Source organism: Gigantopelta aegis, chromosome 3 (assembly GCF_016097555.1).
Source record: "Gigantopelta aegis isolate Gae_Host chromosome 3, Gae_host_genome, whole genome shotgun sequence".
In the NCBI taxonomy this organism is placed as follows: domain Eukaryota; kingdom Metazoa; phylum Mollusca; class Gastropoda; order Neomphalida; family Peltospiridae; genus Gigantopelta; species Gigantopelta aegis.
Window position 1 is genome coordinate 21,202,183 of NC_054701.1, and position 26,626 is coordinate 21,228,808.

Sequence of the window (26,626 nt, forward strand, 5' to 3'; positions counted from 1 at the left end):
TATAAAATAAGATTTTGATATTATATTTAATTATCTTCAACATATTTAATGCAAGCGTATAATTAACAATGCCACCCCTCCCAAATCCTAAATGAATTATTCCTTTAAAGGCAGAGCAAAATGGCGACCAACTGGTTGTGGACAGAAGAAGATGAGAATCAGAAACACGATTCAAGTAAAGAGCAAGAAGAGTTATTTGTTTTTGGCTACGCCTGCAAGCTATTCCGAGATGACGAAAAAGCTTCTTACATCGATTCTGGCCGACATCTTATTCCATGGATGGGTGACGACCAAATGATGATTGACAGGTCTGTCCCTTGTCCTTGGCTAATGACTTCTCTCGTGGAATCGTGAAAAGGTTTCCATTTACTCGCGTTATCACTCGCGTCGAATTTTAACACACGTTTTCATTTCAGCCATCGATTGTAGTATCTGTTCACCACTTGCTAATAGTCGAAACTGTTTTAGGCCTTCCACCACCTTGCAGTTCAGTTGCATTGCCGAATGGCATGATAACGATTATCATTTATTTTCAGTGTATATATTTTGGGATTGTCACAAACCTCAGGCTCATAAATCATTTATTATGCCTTAAAAAAATAAAAATAGAAAAATAAATAATTGGTGTTTAGTTTGAGATCAGATTTCTGTCCATAGAACCCCCAGTTTATGTTAAATAACTACCATGTTGATCACATTGCATTTTAGCCTGAATACTCTGACTGTAAGAGAGCTAGATGGACATTTGGACATAAATACGCTCTCATTACAGTCAGAGACCAAGCTATGTAATTTTTTGGCAATCGCCTACCACCAAAAAGTAGTCAAAGATTTCCACTCTAATACCACAACAATCCTATGTTTGATGTCAAATACATTTACATCGAGCTCTCTTACAGTCAGAGTACTCTGGCTAATTACATTTATACTCTCACCCTGTTGAGACTGGAATTTTTCCCCATTTTAAAGTAATATGCCACCTACCATTTGTTTACGTTCCAAGTCTCACAGTAAGATGTGTAGACATTCAAGCTAAGAAATTTCAAGTATACATATGCCTATCCAATTCTTTGTTATACTTCACCTTAAAAAATTTGTTTTCTACACAGGCAAGGAACATTTTGTTCAGTATCGCTCTCTTACAGTTGATTCGCTACACAAGTTTCAGAGATCGCTACACAACTAAGGATCAATAGTTTTACTTTTAAAAATATGACTATTGCTACAATATAAATTATATTGTCTTTATTATATTTGAATAAATATTAAAAGAATATTTAGATAAAAAATAGAAATAACCAAGGCTATTTAAAAAAACAAAAAAGAAGTTTGTCACACCTTATGTTGCAAAGCAATTTTTTAAACACCATGCAGCAATCTGCTGACTGCTAAATCAATAAAAAATAATTATAAAAACAGTTCCTTTTTTATTAATTGCTTTAAGACTTAAATTCAGCCATGCAAATTACAGTTATATACTTTAATATATTAATTTAACAGTGGTGTACTGCATCATTCAGTGGACTGAAAATATATTCGAGTTATAATTAAATCGCACTAATTTTCCCAATCTCATCAGACCCTGGCGAAATATTGTGGATAAATCCCTGGCAAGTGTAGGTCAAAAGTTGATATCTCTTCTGATGTTTTATTTGTCATCATATAATTGGTTTTACACTGTCTCAAGTTCAATTTATTGGTCATGCATTAGAATTGGCCATAACAAAAAGAAAATCCTTAATTTATAATACATGTATATGCAAGACCGTTCTTTCTGAATGCTTCTATTTTATTTTATATTGCTGGCCACCTTCTTTGTACTTGCCCAATGCTATACTTCACAAGGATCTTTTATGCAATACGGTCCAATTGACTACCATACACACATCATGCTAAATATTGTGTACAAAGATGAATTCCATAAACTCAGTGGCAGTGGAAGTCGCCATGAGGGCTGGCTATGTACACAGCTGTTGTATTTTTGGGTACAGCCTTCACACTCCATCTAACCATTCCTGTGCTAAGCACAGGTTAATCTAATTAAAAAACAGAAACCAAATTATAAATATATTTCATGGTCTGATGATGGATATAATTTGACGTACATTGATCTGATAACCAACACTTATAATTAATGCTATGTATAGGGTATTTTAGAAATGCATCATGATTGTACAACCATTTGGCTTTTACTTCTAATTTTCTCATCTTTATGATAACCATCTTGATCTTGTAATCAATAAAAAATGTTGGTGGTCCCATTGGGTTATTTCATATTCCAGCCAGTGCTCCACAACTGGTGTAACAAAGACCATGGTATGTACTGTCCTGTCTATTGGATGCTGCATATAAAAGATCCCTTGCTGCTATTCAAAAAGGGTAGCCCAATGCATAGCGGCAGCAGGTTTCCTTTCTCATTATCTTTGTGGTCCGATGTCATATAACCGTAATTAAAAATGTGTTGAGTGCATCATTAAATAAAACATTCTTTCCTTCAATAAAAGATGAAAAAATGGATTTAAACCAAATTATATAGTAAAACCAACAAAAATATATTACACAGTCCAGCAAAAAAATCTATTTTAAGTATTTTTGTACAGGTGGTGAACAGATTCTATGTGCATATGATTACATTGTAAATATTGAATGCTTTTGGTTATGTGGACAACGAACATCAGTGTGTGTGTGTGCTGATGTCATGAGAACAGAAGAAACGTGCAGCTGATCAGAAGGACGACTTCGGAGAAAAAAGGCAACCATCTTGATTGTCACACCAAGCTCAACACATTGCTACATGTACATGGCAGTGTCCTTGACAGTTTTACCAATATGGCTGGATTAACAAGAAAATTGTGTTTAGAAATTGTTGTTGAAAATGTTGAATTGTTTGTTGTGTGTCGCCTCCAGACGTTGCACGCACCGTCTGGTTTGCTTTCCTTTCAGGATCTCCGACGGTGACCATACACTGCTTGGCAGCGTGCGTTGTATGATGTGTATAGGTAATTGTATGCAAGAAACCAAATATTATGTCTACTTCTTCATCAATGAATTGACACTGTAAATCATAAATAACAGATCTCTGACCATAGTGCAGTAAAGAATCTATGACTAAAAGTCAGGTTGCACAGGTACACAAACACATAACGTTACTAATACTCCAGAACGTAACTCAACATAGTGGCACTGAAATCAGTATGTTTTGTTTATAATATATATAGATATACATTTTGGAGAACCTAATGTACTATTATTATACAAATGAATTATTCTAGTTTATTATTCTATAACTAGTAATTTGATGCCAGTTGTCCTAAATTGATGATTTACAGCCAATACTTTGTTGAAGTTAACACAAGCTTTGTTACAGGGTTGCAGACAAATATGCACTGTTATGTGTATAAATAATTTTAAATGTAATTAATTTCAGGATTTCACCATTAACAAATTGACATCTTGTAAAATTTAATTATTATATGTGCACACACATACATACTTACATGTACATGTACGTAAGCCTGTGTAAAACAAATGAATTACATATATACTGTACATGTACTTCTAAACCTACATTATTGACATCTTCATAAATGAAATCAGAAAAAAGTAATTTTAAGTAAAGACTAGATTTAATTTTAAAAATTAATTATTTGTGAGTGATACAAAAAATAACGAGTTTCAGTAGAATACACACACGTCTTGTACATACATACATGCATATATGAATAAATATATCACTTTATAAAATACACAATATATGGAGCCTTATACTGCATCGGAAACTACACAGAGTAACTGGTCAAATCACATTCTCTAGCAAGCATTCCATGCATGAATAAACAAATTCACACATATTTATGTCTTTGTTGCAGTTTATATTTCAGTATCATGGACAAATAGGTTAGCTTAAAGTTTTATGTATAATATATGGTACCTTACAGTAGGTTATTAATTGTGATATGTATAATTCAATTTCATTTCTTCATTAGTTCTTCATTAGCAAAGTTTTATTACATTTTTATGTATAATATGTATTTCATATATGTAATACAGTTTTATGCTGACCACTAATATTGTACTCTATTTGTTTTCTTTTAATTTATTGGTTTTAGAATAACCATATAATTAGGTTTTTAAACAATTTTTGAACACGCCCTCATTATACTTATTGTTTTCCCAGATATGATGGTAGAGGTCATCTTTATGACTTATCGGCGTATGATGCCAGTAACCTGAAGGCAGAAGACCAGGAGCTCTCTGAGAAGGAGAAACATATTGAAGCTGCCTGCAATGAAGAGAGATATCTCGAACTTCACACAGATGTTGCCGAAGCAGAAATGTATCAAGGTTTGGATGACCTTTAACCTTTTCCATTAGAGAAAAAGTTTGTTTTGTTTAACGACATCACTGGAGCACATTGATTAATTAATCATTGGCTGCTGGATTTGAAATATTTGGTAATTCATACACGTAGTCATCAGAGAAAACCTGCTACATTTTTCCTAATACAGCAAGGGATCTTTTATATGAATTTTCCAGACAGACAGGAAAGCACATGCCACGGCCTTTGACTATTTGTCGTGCACTGGTTCAGAGATGTGAGAGCTATGCGGAAACGCGTAAATGCACTTTTCCATTTCATCTAAAAAAACAACCCCAAAACATGATGTTCAATACTGTTGAACACACAAGGTTCGTTTGTATATTTTCACGGTTTCAAGTTTATTATGTGTGCTTTATATTATTAGTTATAACCAGTTTATATTTGTTAGCTTTGAATGCAATTTATGGCAGTTCCAGGGGTTGCAAACAACAATTTTCCTTCAGGGGCCCTTGACCCCGGCGGCAGTAAGCTTTTTTGTTCCAGCCCCTCTCACATCCCTGACTGGTTGGAATGAGAAAAACCCCTATCTGTTGAATGGATTCATTAGACTAGAGAAAGGCTTAGCTCTGGGTAGCAGGGTGGATCCCACTCAGTAGACTCCCGCTTTTCCCAAACAATGTGCTGGGGTATCATTAAACAAATATTTCTATATTTTCCCCATAGAAAAAGTGTAACCTGTCTGTGGAATGAATATATACTTACTATATCTTTAAGGATTCATTCCACAGACAGGTTATATTTCTCTATGATAAGGTACATTTATTCCACAGACAGGTTATATTTTTCTATGATATGGTACATTTATTTCACAGACAGGTTATATTTCTCTATGATACGTTACATTTATTACACAGACAGGTTATATTTTCTCTATTGGGCAAAAGGTAGGAATATATGTTTAATGAAGGTTGTATTCATGTATTCATTGTAATGCTTAGTCATATTCACTGAAACATAAATCCATGTGTATCTCATTATCAGATTTTGTCCCATCTTTTGTGTTTCATGCAGTTCTATTCAAAAGTAAAGTTATAAAGATTAAAATATGTTATTAATATATAATTAATAAAATGTGCATGTAAACAAATATTTCCCAAGCCATTTAAAGGCACAGTATCTTCTAATACTTAATAAATCTGTATTTTAATGTCAATATTAAACAAAAAACTAGCAGTGTAACAAATTCCAAGTTTCCTACATTTATATGCAGAGATTAACATTGTCATTTGAAACATATTTTGAAAATTAGCATATTTAATGAACCTTCATTTGGTTGAATTTGGCTTTTCATTTTCAGGTGGGGCTTTTTTAAAATTTTCAACATTTAATTTTTTTTTATCCCAATTTAAATCCTGATTATAATAACATTTTGAAGTACTGGTAGTGCAAAAACAAAATATGACTGAATGAAGTTTGTTTTTCAGAGGAAGAATGGAAACGATACTACGAATCTCTTCAAGAAGGTTACAAGGCGGTTGGCTTCAGCTATGAACAGCCTGGAGGAGTGGATGAGGAGGAGACCAAACAAGGTAAAGTGGAAATAAGAGATGCCTTGCTGCTTTTCAGTGTTACCTAAGAATAGTGAATTTCCTCTTACGGTGGCAGTGTTTTATCAGCTATGTTTTTAAACTCCGATAATCGGCACCATTCCCCACCATTGCCGAAAGGCTGTGTTGTTTTTTTATTCCCAATTTTGGAGTAAAGAATTCCCAATCTGAATGTAAATAATTCCCATTTTTTATTATGATATAAAGATATATTTTGAATATGATTGAATTCATAACTCTTGACAAACACCCCTTCCCTTCCCTATTATACAAAATAGATATATTAATTTGAATAAATTTGAGTACATGTATAGTATTACTTTTAAATTCTAACTAAACATAATGAGATGTTTTTGTATTGAAACTGAAAATTCCCTTTTTTTTGTAAAGCTACCTTAAAATTCCCCAAATCAAAGCCATGCTGGTCAAGTCAAATTTGAGAAATAAAACTGGGTGGAGACAATGTTAAAATAACTAAACAACCTTATTATTTAAAGTTTGTTGAGGTGTCATTAAATAAGCTTTCCTTTCATCTTATTTCCTTTTAAATAATTACTGACCAACCTCTTCTGAAGTAGTGTTTTACACACCACACTTTTATTAATGATGACCTCGAATATTCGTTTTAAATAATTACTGACCAACCTCTACTGAAGTAGTATTTTAAACCATGTTGTTATTAATGATGACCTCCATTAAGTACTCCTTTTAAATAATTACAAATCAACCTGTACTGAAGTAGTATTTTAAACCACATTGTTATTAATGATGACCTCAGTTACTCCATGCTGATTTCAATGTTGATATTTTGTACAGAGGATGTACCTGTTGCTCCGGAAGATCTACCATTTGAGGCCCCTCCAGAACTCCAGGTTCCGACAGGCTGTCAAATTGTGAGATAATATGTCATTATATACTGATGGAAAGAAATAAGGGAACATGTCAAATTGTAGAACATATTTAATTCTCAACTAGCGTAGTAATGTCTGTATTTCATACACAGTTGTAATGTGGGATTGAATATCTGTAGTGTTGAATGTGCTGCCTATATGTTCCCAGTCAACTTCTGACAATATGAATTGATTTTTGATGCAGTCATTAGTTCTTTATTTATTTCCATCAGTATATATTGATTGTTTACTGATTATATTCAGTTAAGTTACTTAACATAACTTTGACCATACAAGTGATGTTTGTTTGTTTTGTTTTGGGGGGTTGTTTCAATTGTAGCTAATTTTATTTTGTTGAATTCTCTGACAGACCTGTCAATTATTGAATATATTTCTGGCTAATAGAACCTTTCTAAAGAATTGAATTGACACATTTATTTTGTTGCAAATGTTTTTTCATAATTCTCATTTGGGATGTCGGAGGGAAAATCATCATCAACCATTACAGGATTCTATTTAAATGTTACTTATTTGGACTAATATTCCTGCAATTCCCCCAGGATTTAAGTTTATGGGGATGGCAAACACTCGAAGTGCAAATTAAGCACTCAAAGATTGCATGAATGCATGGGACATTCTTGATGAACTTTCCATCACTGTGATTAGCAAATAGTTCAGATGAATGGTTCTGTAGGAAAATGGCCATGGTCTGCAAATGACGTTCGCGGGGGAAACATTGTATATCTTAGTTTACAGAGTACACAACTCACTTTGAATAACATAGCAACCAGCAAGGCATAGGACGTGGTTCAGTGGTAGAGTGATCCCTTTATGTGCAATCCCCCATGATGCATTTCATAAAGGTTAGCCTGTGTGGTTACCCCAGGTTTCTTCTCTTGACATCTATAGTATGTGCTTTTCTGCCTGGTAAGGTGCATATAAAAGATCCCTTGCTGCTGTTTTGTAGTAGTAGCTTATATGATAGCTCTGGATTTCCTCTGGAAATTTGAAAAACATGGCTGAACCTTCATTGGATGTAAGTTTTGGGATCGATTCCCATTAGTGGGCTCATTGGGCTATTTCTCGCTCCAGCCAGTGCACCACAACTAGTACATCAAAGGCTGTGGTATGTGCTATCCTGTCAATGGGATGGTGCATATAAAAGATCCCTTGCTGCTAATTGAAAAGAGTAGCCCATGAAGTGGCGACAGTGGGTTTCCTCTCTCAATATCTGTGTGGTCCGACGCCATATATCTGTAAATAAAATGTGTTAGATGCGTCGTTAAATAAACCATTTCCTTCCTTTCTTCATTGGATGTAAGCACATGCCAAATGGTTGATTGATTGATTGCCCAAGTGGCTGTAGTATAAAATGTGTTGAGGTGTAGTTAAAGAAGTATTCCTTTCCTTTACAGCCATCGTCTGTGAAACAGAACACAATAATAGAGAAAACTGCCAAATTTACCGCCCAGCATGGAGCCCAGATGGAGATTATTCTGAAGATCAAACAGGGAGGTAACGCGCAGTTCAAGTTCCTTTCGTTCGAAGATCCACTGAATGCGTACTACAAACACATGGTCCAGATGATCAAATCAGGGAAATTCAAACCAAAGATGGTCGGGCTTGAGCGACAAAACAGTAAGTGTTATTTGTAAAGTTTGTTTTTTGTAAGTGAAGACAGAGATAAAAAAATGTTTAGATCTGCTTTGAATATTTCTTTTATTCTGATAAATGATTGAAGTTGAATTAAATGGGGTTTTTTAAACTTACTATCAAAGTATTTTGCTTCTATTTCACACAGAAAATAATATCATTATTGTAGATCGATCTGAATAAGGACCAAATAAAAGTATTCATACATATGTATATCGAAGTAGATTATGTGTTCTGTTTGTAACTATTAGAATTAGTTTTCATTTGTAGGTTTACATGCAAAATTAGGATTATAGTGTTTTTGAAATTGGTTCAAGTCTTTTTATATGTGTATCTCTTTAGTACAGTATATATTGTGTTTCCATTTCACTGGGATGCAGTTACTAGAATATTACCACATGTGTTTTACAGGTAATGAGGATAATGCTCATCATGCACATGGCTATCTTCATCCGATCCTCTCTAGTACAGCTACTGCCGCTCCACCGGTAAAAATACTTTAAATGTTTCTCTTTTTCATTTTTCCTCTGCCAGTTAATGAGATACAGATTAAAGTTGCATCATTTATACAGGTTGAACTGGCATATATTTTTACAATGATTTCATCTAAAAATTAATTTGACAACCTCATGTTGTCAGTGTTATTTTGTTGCATGTTCTTTGGTTACGAGAAACCTGGATTTGGTTGACTATTTCTGCACTCAAAATGTTTTCAAGCTCTGGCAAATTAGGTTGCAATTATTGTCTTTGAAACACAATTCAGTTATAATATGTTTAATGATTTGGTTATAAAACTAAATTTAAGGTACAATTTAATTATTATTGATAAAAACATTAGGATCAGCAAGTTATTTGAATCCTGATGTGTATAAGTAGTGAATTATTAAACACTTGACTGTTAAAAATATGTTTGTTATCCTCTACTTCCATTTCTTCATCTTGTGTTTTTCCTTTAGATTACAGAATATTCTGATACTATTCATAGAAAACAAAAACATTTTTCAGGTGAGCAAACCCATCCAGATGCCAAAAGTGTGTGTACACACAACATCATATGGTCAGTTGATCAAGTCAATCACAAAGAGTCGAGCCGAAACGGCAGAAAAACAAAAGTGAGTAGTATTACTGAATTGTGCCAGTTTACACAGAGATCTGATTTACACAGATGTTAGTTTGGACAAAGTCCACTGAATATCACATTATTTTAATATGTACAGCTTTTAATTTTCTCAACATTTTTTTTTAATAATAATTTAAGATTGACAATACAGTGGTTTTCAAGAAGCATTGAAAGAGCTATGCATTTTTATTATTTAAAATAACAAGTTTTTGTCCTCAACACAAACACGTTAAAAATACAATGTACATATTATTTAAAAAATCATTTAATCAGTTATTTTTTAACTTTTAAAAAATGTTCTAAAGACATTGTCTTTTTCTTATGATACAGGAGAAAACTGGAATTGGAACACCAAGCAAGTCCATCGACATTGGACCCACCCCCACTGCCACCATTCATCAGTGATCCAAACTACAGCTCTAGTCATTCCGGATTACCTCCACCCCCTGGAACCGAGCCAGTTGTTCTTCCCTCTCAGAATGAATATCCCCAACTAACAGAAGATGTTGATAATCTGCTGGAAAATAGTTCAGAGTATGGCATACTAGAGTAATATATCCTTAGCACCTTAATATAGACTGTGAAATTATTATTTTTATTTTTAATATTGGAATTTCCATTGAATGACAAATAAAAATGCTAATACATATCTGTTAATAAATGCTGTTTGCAAGCCTGGAAATAAGTGGTCAGTCACAGAGAATGTCTGGACAAATTTGTCATTATTCAAGCTTTTACAGTCGCACACTTATTATTATTATTAGTGGTCATTTTGTCCGACACAAAATAACATATTTCTGTGTTGAAGCAGTTCGATGCAGTACATTTTAAAATGCATATTTAAATAGTTTTTTGACCATATCAGGTCAGATTGTTTTCTAAATTGTACACAAAAATAGTTCTTCCCCAAAACTGTTAATGTGTTTAACAGTGTTACTGCTATTTCTTATGATAATTTAAAATGCTAAATGTATTGATATTGATGTTACTTTACTTAAATTATGTTATGTTTTTCAGAAGTACGGCCACACCTCCCTCAATAGTACCTCCCCCTCCTGATATCCAGCCAATTATTGATCGAATGGCCATGTACGTTGCTAAGAATGGGGCGGAGTTTGAGATGGTTGTCAAGAGCAAGAAGGATGAGAGATTTGCTTTCCTGTTACCACATCATGTCCATTTCCGCTACTACGACTTCAAAAAGTGTCTCTTCTTGGAGGTAATTTTTATTATTTGATTCCTTTTAGTGTGTGTAATGTTTATGCCTCTTTGTTTGTAACTATCTTTGTGGAAAATATTAGTTTTTAAATTTACATACAAGTACTATCTTTTTAAAAATATAACATATATACATGTATGTTTTTAAAAGATAACTCTACTATTTTAACATTTCAACAACATTTAGTTAACTGTAATTAGGTACATTTTCATAAACATTTAATTACATCACACTTTAAAATAAAATAAAAAATATATATAAAAATTGTCTACAAATGCCTGTTCAGCATAATACAATTGTGTTTTAAAGGGACATACCCTAGTTTTTAAACACTAAGGCATATTTTTTTGATAACTGAAATCATACTTTACTTAAATTTTATTGTTTAGATTATTCATTTCCATACATTCGAAGTGTTTTTGGTCATCCTGGTGTTTTTAATATTTTTTAAAAACTCATGTGTGTCTGAGCAGTAACAGTTATGGAGTCGAGTTTTGGTCTATTTTTAGAGGGTATTTCATCATTTCAAAGTCACAGACTCATGTTTCACTCAGTTGTAACTTTATCTAAAAGGTTTGTAGACTAACTAAACTTAGTGTTAATGTTCATGGGTTGAAACTAGGGTCTGTCCCTTTAAAGAAATGCAAACAGAAATCCCACCTGTTGTTTCAAACCTCTATTAGGTTAATTTGTTACAATATTTAGCAGTGAGGGATGGCTTGGTGGTTAGATAAGTACTTAGGTGGTAAAGGTGTGATAGGTCATTACATTAAACCCCACTCCTTGTTTCAATCAGTGCTTCATGACTGGCACCTCATAGGATGTGGAATGTACCATCCTTCATTTCTACTTTATAACCCCTCAGTGAACCTATTCTCTGATTGGTTTTTTTTCTAACTAGTGCCCCACAACCGGTATATCAAAGGTTGTGGTCTGCTGTCCTGTCAAAAACAAACTAGGAACTTTTTTTCCTTGTTGATATGTATAGCATGTTTGGAAAGAGTGGGTTTCTTCTCTCACTATCTTTATAAGATGCCTGATAGCCATATTTTAAAATGAGGTACGTTGTTAATCATTTCTCAATTGTATAACATTTTATTATCATTTGAATTCTGTAACCACCGTACAAAAACCCCATCTCAAACTCTGTAATCTTGAGGTTAATTCCCTTCAGAATTAGGATAATGAAGTGTAACTATGGTTTCTTTATTTGCTTAAACAGCAGATGGAGTCAGGCAGAAAGGCGAAGGCTGAGCTGGAAGCAGCAGCCGCTCAGAAAGGAGTTAGTTTCTCCATCAAGATGAAACCTAAAGAGCAGGAGAGTGTGACACAGCTGAAGAAACCACTGTTTGACTATGGAAGTAGTGAGGATGAGCGGGAAGGTACAACATGTTGCTAAATGGAGTCTTTTGACCTCATCTTTATCAGGGCTTCTAGATTATGGTAGCCCTAGTGATATTTAATGTTGGGCTAGTAAATAACTACTATTTTTGCTATGCCCGACGGCTAGTGAAAAAAAAAGATCAAATGTTGCAGTTAAGTCTATTTTGTAAATATTAATATCGTGCCCCAACCTCCAGATGTTAGTGTTTTTAAGCTCTATCTCCCTCTTTAGATGACATATCTGATTATTACTTATATTTAGTAAAATTGTATTAACTTAAAAGAAAAGTAGGGTTAGTGAATTTTTAATCATGGCTAGTAAATTTTTTAAATCACTGATCCCATGGCTAGTGGATTTTATAAAAATTCTTGAAGTCCTGTCTTTATACTTTCAAACAGTAAACGATTGAGAAAAAAGAAACTAACAAATGAAAGTATAAAATGAATACTCTGTAATTAAATTAAGAATGAACAAATGTTTAATGACTCGTCAGAAAAAAAGAACACATTGGCTATTGGGTGTTAAACAAAGTATGTGAATATGATTAATTAAATTAACAATAGCATAACCATTATATTTAAAACAAATTGTAATTAAAACTTTCCAAAACATTTTCTTGCTTTATTTAGAATTGTAGAATCAACAATGACGGCAAGTAAAAAAAACCTATCAGTTCTGAGCAATTAAATCTGCAACTGAAGACAAAATATCAGCAGTCATGAAAAGACTTGATGACCTTTCCAATCACATGACACATACTGGTACTACTTGTCGGTGGCTTTTGCCGGAAATTGTTGACACAATAAAAATATAATAAATTTGATTTATTTTAATTTCTCAAATAAAAATAACTTTTATTGTGTATATCAAACAATCAAAGGACACTGGTATGGTATAGAGGCTGTTAAAAGTACTGGTTAAGTAATGCAGCGGTAAGGTTTTGATTGTCTGACGAATTTTTGTTAGTATCGCATTTCTGTACATACCAATATTTTATTGTATTTTCATAGATATTTTTTGTTGACTCTGTGTATTGGCTGACCCCTCTTCTCTTGATGGTATTTAGAGGCTCAAAAAATCGGCTAATACACGGCGATATACGGTATTAATTTGTTTTTTGGGAGGGGGTTTTCTTTCTCTCTTTTTTCTCTCTTTTTCTTTTTTTAACTACTCATTTAACTTGGGTTTTTTTTTGTGTGTCTTTTTAAAGGTGAATCAGATGGACAGAGAGACAAGAATGAAATCTCGCGAAGTTCAACCCCTCTCTCCGAGGCAGGACATACCTCCGACTCAAAAAGTGAAATTCCTCCAGAAGTCTTACAAAAGAAACTTGGTAATGTTGTTGGCTGTAGAAATGTTATCCTGTATTTGGTCACTGTCGATTTCAGGAATTATTAGTCTGTACATTTGTGATATAATAATGTATTGTACGGTTTCTTAAACCAGTGAAAATGAACCTATTGTTTTAGCTGAAGAAAAATTCAAAGACCGTCTGGCAGCCGTTGCACGTGAGAAGTTAACCCAAGCTAACAAGGAGAAGCAGATGCAAGCGGAGAGAAAGAGAAAGGCAGCCATGTTTATCAACCAGCTCAAGGCGTCTGGTCCGCTCCTAAGTTCAGATTTACCAGGTAGGTCTTCTTGGCCAATTAGCAGTTGTATTAATTTCTTTTCAAATTAACTGTAAATCATGTTAGTTTGAGGTCAGGTTATGTATTCATGAAAATAGAAAACAATCAGAAGTTGTTTTCAACATTTTGTTAAAATTAAATTGCTTTTTAAATTTTCAGTGTTTAAGAGTCACAAATTTGGTGTAAAATATCTTCATTACACTATATAGTTTCATAAAATGTTTGACTGTTATAGTCATAATAGTTGTCGATGCACAATATTATGGTCTAGTAGAGATGTCTGACTTCAGCACTCGAGATTTCTCACCCTTGGTTGATATTAGTCTAGATACTACCCATCGACCAATCCAGTTTGGGCGTCCGTAATAGAAGCCTAAGCTCCTGCTGACAAAGCTGACTGGGTCTCTGAGTCAAACAAGATCCCCACAACAACTCCAAGGAATGAACTATGATGGGAGGATTTAAAAAAAACAATTCTTATATACAGCAATATGATTCTCAACCGAAAACAAAATTCTTCAATTATAATTTTACCTTATTTTTCTTCAATGTAATGTTTATAAAATAGTTTTTAAATGAGATAAAATACCTACTGACCAATGCAGATTATGTTATATCAAAACAAATTTCTTTTCATACATAACTTTACCTCTGACCTATGGCACCTGGGAAAAAAAGAAGTAGCTTTGACACAGTAGAAAATTCTAGCCATCTGATTGGCTGTTGGATTGTTCCAGCCCGACCATGGGATTAGGTAGAAAGTGTCATAGTTTAGAAGTCAGGTTAAGTATTCATAAAAAAAGAGAAAAAGATCCAAATTTTCTTCAAAAAGATACTAATCTTATTCATATAGTTATTTTTGTTGGACACCCAAGGGGCAGGACGTAGCCCAGTGGTAAAGTGCTCACCTGATGTGCGGCCAGTCTAGGATCGATCCCTGTCAGTGGGTCCATTAGGTTATTTTTGGTTCCAGCCAGTGCACCACGACTGGTATATCAAAGGCCGTAGTATGTGCTATCCTATCTGTGGGATGGTGCATATAAAAGATCCTTGCTACTAATGGAAAAAAAATGTAGTGAGTTTCCTCTCTAAGATTATATGTCAAATTACTAAATATTTGACATCCAATAACCGATGATTAATAAATCAATGTGCTCTTGTGGTGTCGTTAAACAAAATAAACTCCAAAACAAACTCTCTTTTGAACACCCAATGGCCGATATGTATTTTGGTCCTGGGGTGTCATTAAACATTTATTAATTCATTCTTCAGCCTCTCCATTGACTAGCAGATCATCAACTCCAGGAGCGTCGTCAAGTAAGGACGGAATTGACGGAATTGTCTCTACTAGCGAGATCGAGAAAATAGATTATCATCATGGCAAGTCTAGTCTTGGGAAGAAGTCCAGCCATTCGAGGCGAGGTTCCAGGTCACCCAATCACAGATCACGCAGACGGTCTCCAACTCCACCCAGTGCTTTCAGTAATGCCAGATGGTGAGTGGTGTGTCACAAGGAATGGTATATATTGTAAGGGTGTGATAAGTGGTGTATTTTGTAGGGAGTGGTGTATATCATAACGAAAACTATTAGCGAAATGAGGAAAGGAAAGGAATATTTGTTTAATAAACTCTCCTAACATTTTGTAGTATGGCATCTTTTATATGACCTTTCTCATAAGATAGGATAATTGGGTTGGATGGAATCGAGGAAACATGTGAGTGGTGCACTGAGGATGATCAATCCTAGAACCCATTGCACCTTAAGTGAGCACTCTACCACTGAGCTACGTCCCATGCGTACTTGTTAAAGATACATCATTACTTTGACACTGGAAGTAATGATACATAACCAGGGATAGCTCTGGCAGTCACCATATTTGCCAATTGTGAATTTTGAAAACAACTGCAATGAAATATAAATGTCTCGACTTGAGGTTGGGTGCAAGCATTTTTTCTTTCAGTTTACAGTATTATGTGATGATTAGATGTTCCACAATAACAGTTTTAATTTTTATGTTGAAGGTCACGTTCCAGATCTCCACCTTCCAGGAGATCGCCTCCACCTTCTGAGTGGTGGCCATTACCGAATCCTCGATTGTCAAAGAGGCTAATCCGCTCACCTCCACACAGAAAAAGGTCACGGTCAAGAGAAAGGAGTCCAAGTAAAAAACGTTCTCGGTCAAGGTCACCCAGTAGTAAATCGAAAAAACACAAGAAGCATGACAGGTGAGTGAGCTTTTAAGCTTTGATATTGTGCATTTAAATAAATTAACAACAGTCGCTTAGGATACCAGGAGGTTGCTATGTCACTATAAAGTTGACAACCGTACTTTGTACTAAACAAAATGTGGTTAAACAAAAACAACCCCACATCAATTTGAATCCGTTATGTTTTATTAAAATATAAGATAAAAATACAAGTATCAGTACAGTGAGAACAGTCTTCTTCTTCTTTTCGTTCCTTCTTGTAATGATATCACAGGGAGATGTTTGCTGCCAGGATGAATCTCACAGTGACAAGAGGGATTCCTGGTCTCCATAAAGTTTTTCTTCTGTGTTATAGTGAGAACAGTAATATGAATGAATAGCAAGGTTTTAAGTATATCTATGAAGGACTTTAATAGTAAAAATTAAGTGATTTCTCATAACCTGTAAATGTGTTGAGTGCGATGTTAAGTAAAACATTTCCTTCCTTCTCATAACCTGTAGTTAACCATGTTAATATTTATTACATTAATTAAAAATTAAAAATATTTACGGTCTATTTTTGTGCACTTTTTGGCGAGGTATGGATGCTTTTGTACATTTATTTTACATTTATTACAACCATCACAATTTCTTTTGTTATGTATAATGCACACTCCCATTTTTAACCTGTATTATTTTTTTTATAAAGTGTGCATAATACATGGGAAAATACGGTACATTGAAGTCTTGGGTGGTTCAATTTCCTGATTCGTCATTGTTGTTTAGATTACCTGTATATTGTTATTAACATCTCTATGGTATTCATAGGTCACCAAAGAAAAAGAAGAAAGATAAAGATAAAGACAGAAGTCGTGATAAGGAAGACAAAGGAAGACACAGATCCAAAGAGAAAAAAGACAAACGAAAAGACCGACACAGAGACTCAAAATCCAAATCTAAACAGGATGAGGAGAAAACTGAAAGTGACTCTATAAACACGATTGTTATTGTTAGTGATGATGCAGAGTGTGATGACGATATGAAAACGGGGAGCAGTGAACAGGTTGAACAAGATAATTCTAAGTCACCAAAACATTATGAAGCACATAGTCCTGTGGGGTATGTTTAGTTTGGAATTTTATTGTCTAATAGCCACAGTAGAATTCAGGAATTTAATATTGCATGGTAACCATGTCATTTTGATTTTAGTTATGGTAACACCCAAGTAGCCGTAGATAATAAGGCCATCAAATGTTTGTGTGATAATTTTGTATTTTTTTTACACAGCCATTGGTGATAATATTATGCGTTATTTAATAATATTACACTGCAATAACATATATTTATGTTATCAATTTAAAGACATACAATTGGCTGCTCCTAGGTGGTGACCCAGTTGCCACAACTCAATCATCAATAAAACCATCATGATAGAAATTGATTGTTCTATGATGTATATGATAACCTAAAACTGATTGCTCTGATGCATAATTTAACTGCAAGAATAAGAGTTGCAAATATGTTTTTGGAAAAAAAACATTTATATTTGTTTAAAACTAGTTTTTGAGAATATGTGAGATAAAGAATAGTACATTCATGTCTGTTACATACCATTTATCTTACAACTCGCTTTTGCTCCTTAGCTATGTTTTGAAATAACTCTGAAGATAAATGGTATCTAATGTCAATTCAAGCATTATTGTCACTTTAGCTTCATTCATGAATTAAATAATGTGGGTTCCACAAAAGATGCCCTGAGAAAGATGTTTAGTAAATTTATTTCTGTTTTGGTGATGTAGGCCAAGAACACCGGATGAACCATCACCACTACCACATAATGTTGACAACACCAACATGAATGGTGCACATCATCCGCTGCCTCTGAGCAGTACGGGTAGCAATGCCAACAGTGGGCAGGCATCTCCGGCAGCCAGAAAAGTGGACGCACCTGTTTCGCAGGTAATTATTTAACACTTTGTTTACTAATGGATCTTTTGATTTTTTAAAATCTAGTGATAATCTGTTCGGACAAGCAAAATGTGCCTTAGTGGTTGTCCAGTGGACCAGTAAAAATGTATAATGCTGTTTCATTTTGATCAATTAAAAACATTGTCCTTGCTCTTTTATAAAATTAACAACTTATTTGGTAAATAAGTAAAAATAGTGATGGACACTAGATTTGTAGATTACTTGTCTGGTGGACAGTTGAAAAAATATGCTTATTTCTATCACTGAAGATTATTGTTTGTGTAGTAAATATGTTCTTTTTACTCTTTATTTATTGGTCAGTTTAATATAATTGAGATATTTGATCTACATATTTAAACTAATTACAGGGTATTGTAATGTTAAAAAGTGACTTTACATGAGACCGAATTTACCAAATGTTTCAAGTCTATACATATACTAGTATTTCACATCAATCAAAATAACTTGTAGAGCTGTGCTTGCAAAAATATTTAAGTCCAGACATCAATTCTGAACAGCTACATGCGATTTAAAAGTCTTCAGACTATGGAAGACAAAGTCCAGACTTTAAATGTTTTATTAAACTGTCAGGAACTGCATTACATTTATATATGTTCTCTTTGCGTGTTGCAGCATCTCTTGTCTCGTGTGCGAGAAATACTGAAGGCATCCAGAGACTCCATAAAGGCAGAAGAGGCAGGACTTCCAAATTCATGACAGAATCATAAAGGAAATAATATTTTATTAAGAAAGACTTGTATTAACCATGACAGCTTACTGTCGACACAGATGCCCAAGTTCAAAGTCAAACAGTCTGTACGACGCAGATACCCAAGTTAAACAGTTTGCACATACATTGTTACAGAGTGAACACACAGGTTGTTAATCATTTCTAGTTGTCAACCGGTTGTTTTGTTGGTGTGAGTCACTTGACAGATTCTGTACAAACCAAAGGTTGTTTTGTGTGTGTGAAGCGCTTTACAGGCTCCATGGAAACGGCTTACCTCTTAGAACCATATGATGGTGGCAGGCATATGTTCAGTCAGATTCATTACATGACAATTAAAGTTATTTCATATATTAGATGCTACTAAAACCTAATGAGTCACATAAACTAATTATTCTGACATATAATCGGGTGCTTTCTTTGGTAAAAAGAACAAACAAATGTATTGTATTTACCTGTAGTAATTGCCCAAAAAGAGTCACATATGCCAAAACCTTTTGAAGGCCTATTTTCAGTATGCCATTGTTAAGTAATCTTGCTTAAAGTTTAGTTGTATGCCGACTTTCTTTTCTCCTAAGGAATGGGTCTTTTAGTAGAGTTACGGAAGTATGTGTAATATAATTGGAGAGGAGGAAACAAATGCCCAGTGAAAGTACTGAACCACAACAGAAATAAATAAAACTACATAGCAATAATGAAGCTGAATCTCAGTTTGTACTCCATTACCCTGTCCACCTCAGAGTGAGTGTACAACTTGAATGTCTCCTTTAACTGCTGGCTATGTGCCAAGGATAGTGTACTTAAACCTTGATTGGATATAAGAATAATTATAAAGTTAAATGAAACCAAATCCGATGAAGGTACAGACTTCCCATTACATTAAGCTTGATCTTTCTACGATTACGGAAATCTTTTAATACCAGATGTTTACTTAATACAAGATATTAAAATCTTGTCAGTGGTTGACATTTATCTCTGTTAAGCACATTGATTATTAAAATGAACTTTATTCTAGTCATGTGGTGCGTATATGGAGCATGAAGAACAAGTCGAAATGTTTTTTTGTCCACATATGTTGAATCAGTTGACATATCTTGATGCTATAAAGTAACCTGTAAACATTAACATTATGGCTGGTGCCACAATTATGGAACTATATGCTAATACATTGTCCTGAAGACAGACCTTTCTGTTACCTTTTCCAGTATCTTTGCCCACATCGTTATCCAGATATTGTTGAATAATTGTTTGGGTTTTTTTTTACAAATCTGGTTTTGAATTATGATTTTAACATTTGAAATCTTGTTTTGCTTGTTAAGTTTAACCGTATATTTTTATTTTTTTTACATATGATTTTACAATAGACGTCGATTGATACTGGGATTTGTTTTAGGGGGTACCACTTAGTATTAAGTTGGAACATGAGTAACAGATTCCTAGCACACATACATGTTTTGTGGGGCAAAATTAATATGGACCACTTTTGGGTACTTATTGTCAGCTTAATGTGGGACTTTTTGCTTTCTTGGAGGTGGTGGTGTATGTTGCATCTTTTTTTCTTTTCGGGGGGATAATAATTTTTTATAAGCATTAGCTCAGAGGACAATATTCCAAAACCATAAATAACCGAAAGTCAGTGCATGTGATTTTTACATAGGTAACCGATTGTTCAGTTATGTGAATTAAATTTGTCAGTTATCTCTTAAGTTCGTTACCTTCTGAAGTTTGCAACTTTTGATTTCAGAACGATTGGCAGTTCGAATAAATAAATTGCATAACTGCAAACACAACGTCTATTATCCTGACATATTGTGCCCTGAAGCAGTTCTTATTAGTTTAATGCATCTGTTCAACTGATTTGTAACAAATAATACCTCACAGCAGTGTTACTGCCAGAAAGAAATGTTTGGGTATGGTGCTATGGCATTGAATACAACCACAGTTAACAGGAGGTATGGCGGTCTCCCCCAGAAAGAAAATCATACAGTAATGATATAGAGTAATTAATTTTGTCAAAAGGTTAACTTTAAAAAAAAATCTTCAAACAATTTTGGGTATGGCGTCATACCCGTTTTACCCTCTGGCAGAAACCTTGCACATTCTGTCTCCAACCAGTTATTGGGCCATTTAAAATAAGTGTTCAAAACAAAATATATTGGTTTGTAGGTCAGAAGGTTAAAACATTTGTTTTCTGCCAAGATTAAATTAATGCATAAAAGTACTTTGTTGGATAATCTTGTTTTCTGAATAATAAATTACCTCAATATACCTATACTTGCTATTTAAACAGTACACATTTGGTTAAGATTGGATTATTAAATAAATAATAATATCATCCATTAAACTAATACAAGTTTGACAGCTCTGGATTGAAGTTGTAAAGTAAACTGCATACTGAACTAAATAGTCCATGTACAATATTTTTATTTTAAATGTTTACATGTGATTTGTGAGAATAGTATATAGGGCATTAATTTAAATTGATCATGTATGGCTGGTTTTGTATGTGTATAATTGTCGATGCACAATTAAAATGTACATATTCTTAGTAGTTTGGTTTTGTTGTTTTTTAGTGTATGTTTGATTCGACTGGGGATCATGATGGGTTATTTTGGAGATTGGTAAAAATTGCATTTCCAAATGTGGTTTTAATCACAGACATGATAAATGTTTATGGATTTGGATGCCAGTAATAATGAACGCCTGAATAGAAGTGTTCAGTTTGAATTGTTCTGTATTGGTATATTATTTGTATTCATTTTTCAAAGAAAATGTTTAGGTGTCGGACTCAATATTGTGTTGGGACCACTCAATACACAAAATTATTTAAAATAAATAATAATAATAGAAACCCGCAAAAGAAGTACAAAATACATTGTAAGTTATAAGACGTTTAATATGACAAACTATGTTGTTAGCATAAGTCTTGTGAACACCACATGAGCCACTCCAGAAATCAAAGCATTGTTTGTGAACTCTAATATTATTTGAATCAATGGGAATAAGTTCCGACTCGTCTGATAACTACGTTTGCATCGCTTTGACCGATTACCATAATCGTGATCCACAAAAAGACTTGGTTCAGCACTGTCTTCACGAATGCCAATCCAGGAACACAGAAGACATTTCATACAGGAAGGAAACAACATGTCAATCATGGCTTCCGCTTGAGGCAAGCTGTCTATACACTCAATGTGATCACTTTTAAATTTCTCAACTTTCAGAGCAATTTCAGGTTCTAACTGATTGAAGTTCTCTCCTAGCCAATCAGAAATAACACACAGAGCTATATCTCGATTCCATAAAATGTCAAAATTATTTTTCTTGTTAAAGGGAGGTGAATGCTTCTCAACCTCTGCCTGATATCGAGCTATGAGATCAAATGGAAATCCTTGGGATGACTCATTTAATTCATCTGTGAGCACTTCTAAAACACAGCAAACGGTTTCCATTTGTGATGGATCAATGCATGTTGTACGAGGAAATCTCTCATGTTCTGTTTTTAATGCTTGCAAAAAGCTGTTTAAAAGATCTTTCATTGAGTTGTATCCTGAAATATTAATTATGTTTGGCTTGTCACCTTTCAGCAACTGTTCATCTTTAGCACGAATCAAAATGTCTGCACATGGTAAAGATATTTTGGAACTTAAATTTACTGTCGTTTCTGACTTGCAGTTAGCAGCTACAGATTTAAGATCAGATTTAGAAAAATCATTGGTAGTTGATTGCAGTTCACTATTAGTATTCAACACACTGTCTGCTGAATGCAGATTTGTTGCAGTAATGTTTATATCCGACTGGATAGCTGATGATGTTTCAATATCTGCCAATTCATCTGTCATTTTCACTTCTACACTAACAGCTGAAGCCAATTTGTCGTCATAACGTGCCAGCCATAAATTCTGTAAAATAAGGTAGGCCCTATTACAAGAAATCGATCCAAATAAATAATGCACTGTTAATACATGTACTTAACCAGGTTCAGATATGCACTTGTAAGTTACAAAAATACAAATATATACTCGGCTAACAGTATCTTTAAAAGCCATAGTTTTTCTATTCTGATACTTGACACTTGTTTTCTGCACAAATACTCTAGACCCAAGTGTTGTAATAACACTTGTTAAATACACTATAGTCACTGATTAAACCAATTTTTGAGGTATCGGTCCTTGGTTTTTGAAAATTATAGGTGAGTGGAAAATTGCACACCACAATATGCTAAGGCGAGTGAAAAGTCATTCCAAAATAACTAAAATAGGCAGTGTAGCTCCGATTGGATTTTGACTGGTACGTCTACAAAACTATTAAACCAGTATTTCCTGATTTGTTCAACAGAAATACCAGTTTAACGACTATGGAAGCCACTGCCATGTTTTTTTATTTTATTGTTTTAATAAAAGGACCTTCCTATCAGTTAAATGAGCTATGAAAACTTGATTTTTATAAACAGTGGAAATAAATATACCCATCGATTTTACGTGCGCCGTCTGTTGAGTGTAACGTGAGCTGTTTTTCACACTCGTCAGATTGAAATTACATGCACTGTACGAACGCGATTGCACCCGCACACCTTAAAAAGCAAGGTCTGAGGTATCCCCCCCCCCCACCCCTACTTTACGTTTTATAATGGAACATATTTTTCATGATTGGAACATCAAAAGCTGTGGTATGTAGTGTCTTGTCCATAGGAAAGTGTAAGGCATATGTGGCCAATCTTGATCACGTCACTAGTTTCATAATTATAGTATAGATACCAAATACCTGCAGTTTATAATGTGCACAGGTGTGGTTAAACAAATATTTATCTTATGTGATGTACTTTGATGTACATTCATGGATAACATTCATTCATTTCTGTAACTGTACATCCATGTTTTTATAATTTGCACCGATAGAAATAGATTTAAGAAATCAATCACAGATTCACATCACGAAACAATAACCAAAAGATTTTACTAGGTTGCCAAATTGTTTTGCTTGGGATAAACTACAATTACTTACAAGTAGTTCTACCATACAGAGTCTCTGCGTCTTCCTGTTGTGATATTCAAACACGGCTTGAAACAGTCCCTGCACCGAGTAGAACCAGATTCCACTGCTGTTGTTGATACCCACCAACACTGCATCTGAAACCAACATCGTCACAAATTAACAGGATTTGTTGACTGTTAATAATAAATTACACTATATACACATTACCTGTAAGAGTTAGCAAATGCCAAATCCACAAACCCGTTTTAACTGACCAAATAAATTTTGGAGGGTACCAGTATTCAGTTTGTTCATTTTCCTTCTTTAGCAACCAAATATTCTAAGAAATTGCTATCATGCATCTAGAATCTATGTGTGTTTAAAAGGAAGTTTATTGTACTTTTGATACCTAATGTATATATCGGTAAATATTTAAATGAAAACCAGAGTTGTGGTTTGCAAATCTTCGAATTCAGACAAACATTATGGAGATATTTGGGCAAAATGACATGGCCAGAAAACTTTTCACCATATATTTTCATCCATTTTATTCGTAATATTAGTTGTAATCCATGTAAAAATGCATAGGGATTTGTTTGCAACCCTATATAACTGATTGATAGTAATGCTAATATGAATAAATGTCATCCAGATTTGGGATTTTTTTTCTAATTGGGGCAAAAATTGGTTTGCGCCCTCCACCCCCTGCCCCTACAAAAATTGGAGCCCATATGGTGGTATGCCATGTCCAATGTGTACAATACATTAATAATACAATGGATAGCAAAAAGTTTAGAGAATATGTTTTAATGAATGCACAACCTTTGTTACTAACTTACCCTTAAAAGTCAGTTTTGTTGCCAGACCATCTTTTGCAAAGCGACTGTGTATTCTGTAGAAGTTTTTCTTGTCTTGTTCAATGCCATTTAAGATATCTGTAGCCAGAAACAGTGGAATAGCTTTCACCTTTGACTGAAATGAAAAATAATTTGTAGCTAATGTAATTGATAATTTAAGCTTAACATGGGATTTGCAAAATGTATAACTTAAGCTGAAAATGATTTGCACTGCTTACTAACTAAGGGTCAGCGATTTTAAATCACTTACATGTGTCATGGCAACAACAACCCTTGTAATATATTCATATTGTAAAATGTTTGGAGAGGCCTTAATATAGGACAACGCCTGTTGGCCAATCCCCAGACTGCTACTGTTTTTGAACGGCAATAAATATTGTTTAAACCAACAACAACCCTAGAAACTTGCATAGTGAATCGCGACACGATATTGAACAAAATGTTCCCTGCCACACATACTTGAAACCAGGTGACTGACTGTTTTAAACAGCATACTTAAACAATTGTTTGGTCATAAAACATTGACAAGTGTCGACACTAACTATGCTCCAGCCTTGTCCTATCATAAAAACAGTGTAGAGTTGATGATATTTTTAAAAAACACTGATATCTTTGCTGCATTCCTTAAAATTATCTTACAACACTAACTAGTCCAATGTATCTCTGGGTCGTTGGAATGATATTTGGAGGGGGTGGTTGCACAGTCTCTAGTGGGTGTCACAAGCCAGATTTTTATATTTATTTATAATATAGAATTTAGCACAAAAAAACACATACATTTTCATCCTCAAGTGATGGCACAAGCCTACTCGGTGACTAAATGACAAGCAACCAATTGGTGATTATTATCATCTCTGTGGTGATTGTGTGTGTGTGTGGGGGGGGGGAGACTTAGCTCAGTCAGTTGAGTGCTCATTTCAGGTGCTGGTGTCGCAGGATTGAACCATCTTGGTGGATCAATTCACCTGATTGGTATTTTTCTCGTTCAAACCAGTGCACCACAACTGGTCAAAGTCTGTGGTATGTGCTTTCCTGTCTGGGAAAGTGCATATAAAAGATCTCTTGCAGCATTAGAAAAAAATGTAGCTGGTTTCCTCTGATGACCACCTGTCAGAATTACCAAATGTTTGACATCCAATAGCTGATGATTTAATCAATGTGTTCTAGTGGTGTTGTTAAACAAAACAAACAAACGTACGTGTGTGGATTGCAAAAGTTACATGTTCTTCTGTTGTGCTCCATATACACAAATATTTAATAAAACATTTTTTAAATATCCATTTTAGGCGTGATGTAATCTCCCGGTCTTTGACTTCACAGCTTATGTATTTATTAAGGTCGACGACAGTCACTTTTCGCACCCTTGTTTTGGCTTCATACAATTTTTTGATATGATGATATATTGACAAAAGGTACTTTTTATTTCTTTCATCTTTTGAAACTTAAAACTAATATTTTGTCAGGGGTCAAGGTTAGTAGACCAGTTTTTATTTTAATGTGGCGAAGCATTGTAATAATATAGCTAATTATGAATTTGAATGACGTCAGTATTCCAATGACGTCACTTTGAATCGCTTTATACACTGGGTACATGACGTTTCCGTTTTAAGAATGCTGGAAAAATTCCAATGCAAACTTGCTATTAAAAAAATTTTGTTTGAACATTACTAATGCATCTGAATGTGTTTGAAGAAAATCTTGTGATTAAAAAATTGTACCTTTTACGAAATATGGATTTCAAGTGAAATTATGGTAAGATATGCTATATTTATTGTGTACGAACCCAAAACAAGGGTGCGAAAAGTGATTGTCATCGACCTTAGCCTTAGGTACCACGGTAATTGATAACGTACGATATCGGATATCGCGTAACAGTACGATACATGGGTCCGCACACTGAACAAACATCATACAAACCCAATTGTAGTATTAGTAATAATGCGTACCATCTTTACAAAGTCTGTTGAACAAACATAACAGTTGTCTGAAAGTGATAAATATCGAATATCATGTCCATTTAACAAAAATGTTGACAGTTGAAGGGAAACATTTACTTTGGATACCATTGCGTATTGGTTGTTGAAAGTACAT

At 34.1% G+C, this 26,626-nt stretch overlaps 2 protein-coding genes across 5 annotated transcripts; one reads left to right on the forward strand and one right to left on the reverse strand.

Annotated features, from left to right (window-relative positions):
* The first annotated feature begins 115 nt into the window (after positions 1-115).
* On the forward strand, positions 116-21,252 carry LOC121367684 (splicing factor, suppressor of white-apricot homolog). 4 transcript variants are annotated; one of them, XM_041492005.1, is made up of 18 exons: positions 213-308; positions 2,679-2,999; positions 4,178-4,344; positions 5,806-5,910; positions 6,745-6,821; positions 8,234-8,456; positions 8,883-8,959; positions 9,477-9,583; positions 9,922-10,125; positions 10,609-10,810; positions 12,033-12,192; positions 13,405-13,527; positions 13,664-13,822; positions 15,095-15,317; positions 15,845-16,048; positions 16,838-17,128; positions 17,809-17,968; positions 18,611-21,252. In XM_041492005.1, the coding sequence occupies exons 3-18, from the start codon at positions 4,335-4,337 to the stop codon at positions 18,692-18,694; spliced, it is 2,409 nt and encodes an 802-aa protein (XP_041347939.1). In that variant the 5' UTR covers positions 213-308; positions 2,679-2,999; positions 4,178-4,334; the 3' UTR covers positions 18,695-21,252. The 4 variants fall into 4 exon arrangements, with proteins under 4 accessions (XP_041347937.1, XP_041347940.1, XP_041347939.1 ...); XM_041492003.1 differs by lacking the exon at positions 2,679-2,999 and having other exon boundaries at positions 116-308; XM_041492006.1 differs by lacking the exon at positions 2,679-2,999 and having other exon boundaries at positions 171-358.
* A 330-nt stretch (positions 21,253-21,582) lies between these two features.
* On the reverse strand, positions 21,583-26,605 carry LOC121389257. The gene is made up of 4 exons (XM_041520859.1): positions 26,482-26,605; positions 24,518-24,650; positions 23,709-23,833; positions 21,583-22,606 (listed from the first exon to the last, which is right to left on the reverse strand). Exons 1-4 carry the CDS (start codon positions 26,599-26,601, stop codon positions 21,611-21,613), a joined length of 1,374 nt encoding a protein of 457 aa, XP_041376793.1. The 5' UTR covers positions 26,602-26,605; the 3' UTR covers positions 21,583-21,610.
* Between the last annotated feature and the right edge of the window lie 21 nt (positions 26,606-26,626).

Excerpts from the sequence above, each read along its gene's own strand:
- LOC121367684 (XM_041492003.1), top strand. The coding sequence starts at position 121 with ATGGCGACCAACTGGTTGTGGACAGAAGAAGATGAGAATCAGAAACAC. Across the intron at positions 10,811-12,032 it reads AAAAGTGTCTCTTCTTGGAG|CAGATGGAGTCAGGCAGAAA; the intron begins GTAATTTTTATT and ends TTGCTTAAACAG. Across the intron at positions 13,528-13,663 it reads AGTCTTACAAAAGAAACTTG|CTGAAGAAAAATTCAAAGAC; the intron begins GTAATGTTGTTG and ends CTATTGTTTTAG.
- LOC121389257 (XM_041520859.1), bottom strand. The coding sequence starts at position 26,601 with ATGGTATCCAAAGTAAATGTTTCCCTTCAACTGTCAACATTTTTGTTA. Across the intron at positions 24,651-26,481 it reads CAACAGACTTTGTAAAGATG|TCAAAGGTGAAAGCTATTCC; the intron begins GTACGCATTATT and ends TTTTCATTTCAG. Across the intron at positions 22,607-23,708 it reads TCTGTATGGTAGAACTACTT|AATTTATGGCTGGCACGTTA; the intron begins GTAAGTAATTGT and ends CTTATTTTACAG.